General features: G+C 41.6%; 1 protein-coding gene across 1 annotated transcript in view; it reads right to left on the minus strand.

Annotated features, from left to right (window-relative positions):
* The window catches only part of ryr2a (ryanodine receptor 2a (cardiac)), a 200443-nt gene that overhangs the window by 132617 nt on the left and 59859 nt on the right, over positions 1 to 7967 (minus strand). Inside the window, exon 2 of the mRNA XM_023264877.3 lies at positions 1026 to 1145. Within this exon, the coding sequence (XP_023120645.2) occupies positions 1026 to 1145 (120 nt within the window). The remainder of the gene's footprint in view (positions 1 to 1025; positions 1146 to 7967) is intronic.

Genomic DNA, 7967 nt, shown 5'->3' on the forward strand with positions numbered 1-7967 from the left:
TGTTAGTTACCATTAAAGTCCACATCTTCACCACACTGTCATAAAAATGTCACAAACAATTTGTGTTTACACATCAACAATCAAGAGTAAATAATGTCTTTCCAAACTCCAACTTACTGACCTAACCAAACATAAATTCTGCCACTTGCCTCCATGGAACAATTTCCGTTTTAGTAACCTAAAAGCTACTTTCCTACTGGCCAGATAAACCAAACCCCATCTCCCTTTTTCTTTTGGCAAAAATATGACATTGAGGTATGAGGTATCCAGTGTAGTCTATCCCAAAAGAAGTCTACAATAATGCTGTAACTTCATTAACAGAATTACTGGTGGTTCTAACAAACCAGATGATGCCACAGAGATGAAACTACTAGATTGTTAAGTGCTTGCCCTCAGTAGGACATGCAGGAAAAAAAGAGCCTTTCTGAGCCTTCCTTCCCCCCTTTTTTTCCCAGTACTCCTTATTCATCACCTCTGAATGATCACCTAAGTGATAAATACCTGATCCCATTCTGTACCCACTTATTTCCATCTGGTTTCTGTACCTATCCATAGAAGATCATTGTCTGGACAACTGTTGAGTCAGCAGTAATCCCCATGATTCTGGCTGTGTGTACTTCATTAAACTAAGAGCTACATAGAATCATTACTGTTAAAATAGTAATTTGCTAGAATACAAAATTAAATATTTAAATATTTTGAGATGATTGATTTCTGATTTTCATGAGCTGTAAGCCATAATCACGAGAATTAAAACAAAAAAAGTCTAAAAATATTTCACTTTGTGTGCAATGCATATAAAATCTTATTTTTTTTTTAATCAATCACACACAAAAACTAACACTAACTGCCCTTGATATGAAATTCTTTTTATTAGTATAATTGACTGTGTTTCCCTCATGTGTTTCATGGAAATTTTTTATCATTTATGTTTCTCCACTCTTTGGTTGGAGGTTTTCCTTGAACTGTCTGTGACATTCAGTTATTGATGTGACATAAAGGAGTATATAACGGCAGTACTGTACCTTGGAGTTGGAGATAGACTCAAGGAAGCACAGTCTGTTTCCGAAGCCTTCAGCAGCCAGACAGAGTTTCTGCTGCTCTTTGTGGATTGTAGCTGAGCACTGTAGGACCACCTCGTCATCCTAAAGACACACAAAAACATAGTACATAAATCAACACATTCATTAACCCAGAGTTAAACAGATTTTTCTGTTGCTCTCTGTCGGCAGCGGCTTTAAACACTCCATCACTAACACAGGCAGACCTACTCAGCTTAGCGAACTGCAGCTATTGAACCTCATCTAATTACTGTGAAGAGGGGCCATGATACATAAATACACACACCCTATCATTTCACCATCAGTGCACAACATTTATTTATGCATTTTTCTAATATCATCATTTATGTAATGCAAAAAATAGTTCCATTAGTGTGAAAACTGACAACATGTCTTGACTCTATATGCCAACAAATCACACCAAAAGAAAGAATTCAGTCCAATTTGCCGTGCATGAACACACACATACAGTACATGTGTTATAGTGTGTCATGGTTATGTATTGCATACACACACTGACCACTGTATTACCCCTGTGGAATCTAATATAATTCAAAACCAAACCCAAAACATTTATTTGCTAAAGAAATGCATTATGTTCAGGTTTCATTTACACTGTTAGAAATGTGAAAATTCAATGATATGATTTATAACCATTACTATATCATTGAGGCCATAGTTAAAGTACATGATTTCCTTGATTACTATACATTACATATTTAATCATAGAATGTAGTGTGTTAGACACACACCTGAATATGACTTGGGCTAGCAAAACTCCAGCACAGACTATGAGCTCAATGGTAAAACATCACACTTCTATGTGAGCATCAAAATTAGATTTATTGATATCATAATAGTAAATTTTACAACTGTGGCATTGGATTGCAAGAGACTATACAGGTTTGCCTAATAAAATGGCCACTGAGTGTATGTGGACATCCAAGCAATCTATTATCTATACCTCCCTTAGCTTGTAAAGGGGTCACAGAGGGCTGGAGACTATCCAAGCTGACAATGTTTAAGCGTACAATAAGTACATGTATATACTGTAGGTGTTTTTTTGCAGTTTTGACACTGTAGCATGTGACAGATGATATGCTTTCACATTTTGTGCTGCATGAGGAAAATCCCACGACAAGAATCTTCCAAGACAATTCTAAACACTCAGGGCCTGTTAGGGGAAGCTTTTAAAGGTATTATATGTTATTCTAGGTAATATATGTAGAAGTATCTTATAGCCCCAGAGCTAGACAGCTAGATGCACATACTGGACATAACCATGGCTTATGATCAATGAAAACATTGTTCAACATTCAATTGAAACATCTATAAATTACTTCTGCAAGCTCTATACTCTTACAATGGGCTATGTTAAGTAAATAATACACAGCATTCTGCACTGACATTGATTGATTAATATAATTTTTAATGATACTGAGCTGGAAAGTGCTAAGTATCAAAATGGGACGTGCCAAATATTATTCAGGAGTATGTTTCCTTTGTTCCATCCATCCATCCATCCATCCATGCATCCATCCATCCACTCATCCATCATCTATACATCGCTTAATCCTCATAAGGGTCATGGGGGGCTGGAGTCTCTCCCAGCTGACTTAGGCTGAAGGTAGGGGACACTCTGGACAGGTCACCAGTCTATCACAGGGCTACATATAGAGACAACCAGGGGATCTTCTAGCTGCAAGGCGACGGTGCTAACCACCAAGCCACTGTGCAGCCCATGTTTCCTTTTTTGTAAAATGAGAACATTTTCCTAAACATTTGAGATGATAAAGATATAATTTACTGTTCACTTAAACTCGTACATTTGAACAAGGTGTTTGACTTAGACAGATAAACTCACAGTAACATCACAAGGCAAACTAGCAATGCATGCTCATTTATTCACTCGCTCACTCACTTAGGCCCAGTCTTGTGTACACTGAGGCACAGTGTGACTTAATCATGTGTAATCATCATGTGGCTAACATAAGCTTCTTACCAGTCAGTCAGACAGTAACAGCACCACAGCATGTAGTGAATCTCAGTGTTATAATCAATTAAAATTCTGCTCGGTTCACATATTACAGCAGCTAATCCTGCTGTAACTGAGATTAAAGTAATCGTATGTGTGTAATCAGCACGGTTGAACAGTGAAAATGATCTGTGGTCCGTGGTCTCACACTTTCGATGCACCCACATCCCGACCTCCTTCACTGTCTATCCTGGTGTTAAGTAATCGTAGGATCAACCACATCCTGCTGCTTTTTCCATTCTGTACATTCACTACAAGACTTGCTATGTATGGGAGGGTTCAAGACATCTTTGGCTAATGAAAATGTCCAGGAAACCTACTTACACTGACCAATATAAAACTGTTATGGTGAGAATAATTGTACATAGAGGTAAATGTCTTGTTATTGACGAAGGGGATCAACTGAGGAAAGTGGAGCAGTTCAAGTAGCACCCAGGACCAAGGTGCACATTAAAGGGACAAATGATGATGATCTGCCAAACAAAGGCCAGGACAGACATCGTTAAATCAGCAGGACCACTAGAACTCATCCAGACATCTATTCTCTTTAAGTCACAGTGAGTCTCTTTGACACCTTCTCTGCTGTTACACCTTAAGGACAGGAGAGGAAGACTGAAGTGGCGTATGACATCATCATGACTATACTGATGAGTATGTAAAAACCAAATAAAAAACAAGTCACAGAATCAACAAGCAGGACTTGCAGAAGGGACATGGGATGGATAAGTAAGGACATTTAAATCTGCACTGTACCTCAAAGAACGTGCAAAATTAGGATGACTCAAATACATGCAAGTGCTACATTAATGAGAAACACAGCAGATTGAAATAGAAACTAAATTACACTTTAGGATTAGGCTTTTTTTTTTAAATAATCTGAACAAGTTGTAATTGTTCAAATTTTGCAAAAGTGACTGGCTTATTGTCTAAACTTTAGACATTGATAAGACCGTCGTTAGACTCTAAAGAGTATACAAAAGGACTAAAGAAACATTTTTGGAGTGTAGGGCACTAAGTTGTCAAGAACAGTTTCAAATGTGCAGCGACTACAGAGTGATCGCTGTCTTTATCAGTCACATCCATTCAGAGAACAGAGAGACGATCACATGTATGCCTCTGGCTACATGCACATACAGGCTCAAATTTCCTTTAACAGCAAGTGCTTTGCTTGATCTTAGTCAACCTCCTCCTGCTCTCCCTCTCTATCTCCCTCCACCCCTCCTCTCACCCTCCCTCTCTGTCCTCCTCTCCCACTGTCTCTCTCCCTCATTCCCTCCCCCTCTCTCTCTCTCCCTCCCTCCACTCCTCCTTCTCCCACCCTCCCCCTCTCTCTTCCTCTCCCACTGTCTCTCTCTCCCTCTCTCTCCCTCATCCCCATCCCTCTTCCCCTTTCTCTCTCTCTCCCTCCTTCTCTCACCCTCCCTTTCTCTCTTCCTCTCCCACTGTCTCTCTCTCCCTCTCTCCCTCATTCCCTCCCCCCCATCCTGCTTCCCCTTTCTTTCTCTCTCCCTCTCTCTCTTCTCCCTCCCTCCAGCCTTCCTTCTCTTACCCTCCCTCTCTCTCTCTCTTCCTCTCCCACTGTCTCTCTCCCTCCCTCCCTCTCTCTCTCCCTCCCTCCCCCTCTCTCCCTCATCCCCATCTCTCTTCCCCTTTCTCTCTCTCTCTCCCTCCCCCTCTCCCTCCCTCCCCCCTCTCGATCCCACTCACTCACTCTCTTCCCCCTCTCTCTCCCTCCCTCCCCCCCTCCCTCTCTCTCTCCCTCCCTCCCCCTCCCCCTCTCTCTCCCTTCCTCCCCCTCTCTCTCCTCCCTCTCTCTCCCTCCCTCTCCCCCCCCCTCGATCCCACTCACTCACTCTCCTCCCCCTCTCTCACCAGAGGACAGCCTAGTTCGCCCACTCACTGCAGTGCTCCCATTCCAGTTGAAGACGAGCAGTATGTGTTTGAGAGAAAACCGAAGCATATGACGCTTTCAGAAGACTCTTTTAAATAAATACAGCATGACTGATGATCTAAGCTGAAAGTTACATTCTTCAAAATCAATAATAATGATTAAAAAAAAAACGCTACAGCATTGATTGTTGCAATGTAGTCTGGATGCTTTAACGTTATGTCACACTTGATATTCAGATTATTTATGTGTACTGCCAACGTATTTTTGTGTGTGTGAATGCAGTGTGTTTAAATTTTGTGTGTTGTGCACACCTTTTAATAATCTAGTGTGCGTTACTATTACTATTTGTCAACAAGTCAAATATGTGTTCATAAAGACTCTTTAAAATAGTGGATAGAGTTGTCACAGGTGACACCAGGTATGTGATCTGTATAGAAATCTGATAGGTGGATACTAGTCTCGCTTTGCCAGTCTATTCTGTTCAACATAATGCTTCAATCACAGTCTCCGTAGCAAAGGATACAGCTTCGGTGTTCAGTCAAAAAAGTGACAGCTGGAATAGTTTTGGTGGAACATTTGCATGCAGGGAGATGAACACTGTGATTAAAATGATAATCCATTGAAAAAAAAAAAATAGCAGAGCTGCCTGACTGCACAATCCAAATCCTCTTCAAAACTTTAATTTTCACTATCATTTTCAGTGCAGTAGGTTGCAGCCGGAGCTTGTTGTTGTTTCCCATGGAGGGTGAGAGAATGCCGACTGAGATTATCGGCCAAGGGCAAGCTTCGACTGCATCCGGTAAGTCAGACTAGTTGGATGCTTTCATCCAATCCACAGGGCTTTGCATTTACACCTGACATAAAAATGCATTTTCACTTCATCTGTGGTCATCCATGTGATTTGATTTGAATGTGCAAATGAGTTAGGCGAGGCTGGTGGTATAATGGGCGTGTTCCACATCCCAGGAAAACAATGCCGCTGTTTTAACTTGTTGCTGTTTTTTAAAATTATATTCTTTATTATACAAAAACTGAACACAAGGAGGCCATGCAGCCCTTTCCCCACAGAGGGAGTGAAAGTGCATGAGAGGATGTGTGGTCGTTCCCCAACACGTGGTTAGCACTGTCACCTCATGGCTAGAAGGTTCTGGGATATTTCTGTGTGGAGTTTACATGTTCTCCCTGTCCCTCTGAGGGTTCTCACCAGATGCTTCCTCCTGCAGTCCAAAGACATGCAGAGGTTAACTAATGACTCTAAACTGGCCTTGGGTGTTAGTGTGAGCGTCCCTGGTTGTCCAGAAGTACTGGACATTCAGTACAGTCCCAAACTACTGGTAACATGAAGCTCAAATAGTTTTCCAATGAAGGTTTTAGATAAACTGTTCCAGTAACAACATAGCTAACACAGACATGTTTCTATGGTTCCAAATAAAACGTGTATGTGATGAAAATCAAAGCTTATAAATGAGGGACCTAGTGAGCAACATTCATTGAAAGAAGTCAGATCATTTCAGGGGGATTTGCCAATATCTTAATTTCAAGGGTAAAATTCAAGGATATCTAATGTGGAGAATATATAATGGGGCAATATATTCAAAAACCATGTGAGATTATTTAGCAATTGTTTAATCCGTTTGATTTAGATTTATATTGGTCACATGGAAACCCCACTAAAATGAAGCACACACACGCACAGATAGGCAAAGATAGGCTGGACCTAAAAATGCATTAGAATACTTTTATTGTTGATGGCAATGTCCCCACCAGAATAGGAAAATCCCTCATGTGTTACAGGAGAACCCAGGCGCAGGCACAGAAACAGACAAACTGGTCTCGGCAGGAAAAGGAATCTTTATAACAAATGTAAAACTAAAGATACAAACTAAGGGGGGGACTAGAAACGGGAGGATGACTGGGCAGGGAGGATGGGCTGAAATAACAGGAATAACCTAGACTGAAGGGGCAGGAAAGCAGGCCCAGGGAATCCGGGGCTGGCAGAACACAAGATGGAGTTACAGCAGGCTGAGACACAACAAAACAGGCGGAAATCCAAAAAGGGGGAAAGTGAGTCCAGGTGGGGAACTAAACAGGAACCAGCGGGAGTACAGGGGCAGAATTAAGTCCATGAAGCTGTGGCGGTTGGAAGATGACGCAGGATACAGAAGTCTATGGTCCAGCAGGGAGTGAGTGACTGAGCTGGGTTTAGGTAGTGGAGGTGTAATTGAAGACAGGTGAGGTAAATGGGCTGATCAGTGCAGGTGACTCACATAGCAGTAATCAGAGGAGTGCAGGCAGGTGAGTGAGAGTGAGACAGGCAGAAAGACAGAGACCAACAGATGCAGACAGAGGGAGCCAGAGGTACAACACAAGGAGAGAGAGGTGACATGGGATGAGTGAGGGAGAGATATAGGGAAGAGAGACCAGAGAGAGTGAGAATAGGGAGAGATGGATGACAGACAGGAACAAGGAGGGATAAAGAAGGGAGAAGGATGAAGAAGAACAGGGACAGGAGCAGGGACCATAACATCATGTTAGCACATTGTGCAGCTAATGTGGCAAACATTATTATTAGTTCTGACTGTATGCCTGACTATATGAGATGTAAAGCTGAGGGACATTCAGAGATGGTGGGAACTTCAAGACCAATTTGAAAACAATGAGCAAAGACTGGGTGGGTTACTATGGCTTTTCATTACAAACTAAACTCGGCCAGTTTTTACAGTCTGTTTGATTCTCTCCTGCTCTCTGTGCTCACTTATACTACATTTTATTACAGCTGTTTTCACAGTTAAGCAGTTCTCATTTGTATGCTTTTTTCTCTTTCTGTTGTCAGACAATGGAAAATGTGAAACAGTGGCTGAAATACTGAAACACAGCTTCCTACGCTACTACTGCGACAGTATCACCTGACAAACTCACCACACAATTCACACATGCTGTGTATTTGGCAGAATTTCCATGTCAAATGATCTCTCATAGA

Source organism: Amphiprion ocellaris, chromosome 18 (genome assembly GCF_022539595.1).
Source record: "Amphiprion ocellaris isolate individual 3 ecotype Okinawa chromosome 18, ASM2253959v1, whole genome shotgun sequence".
Taxonomy (NCBI): domain Eukaryota; kingdom Metazoa; phylum Chordata; class Actinopteri; family Pomacentridae; genus Amphiprion; species Amphiprion ocellaris.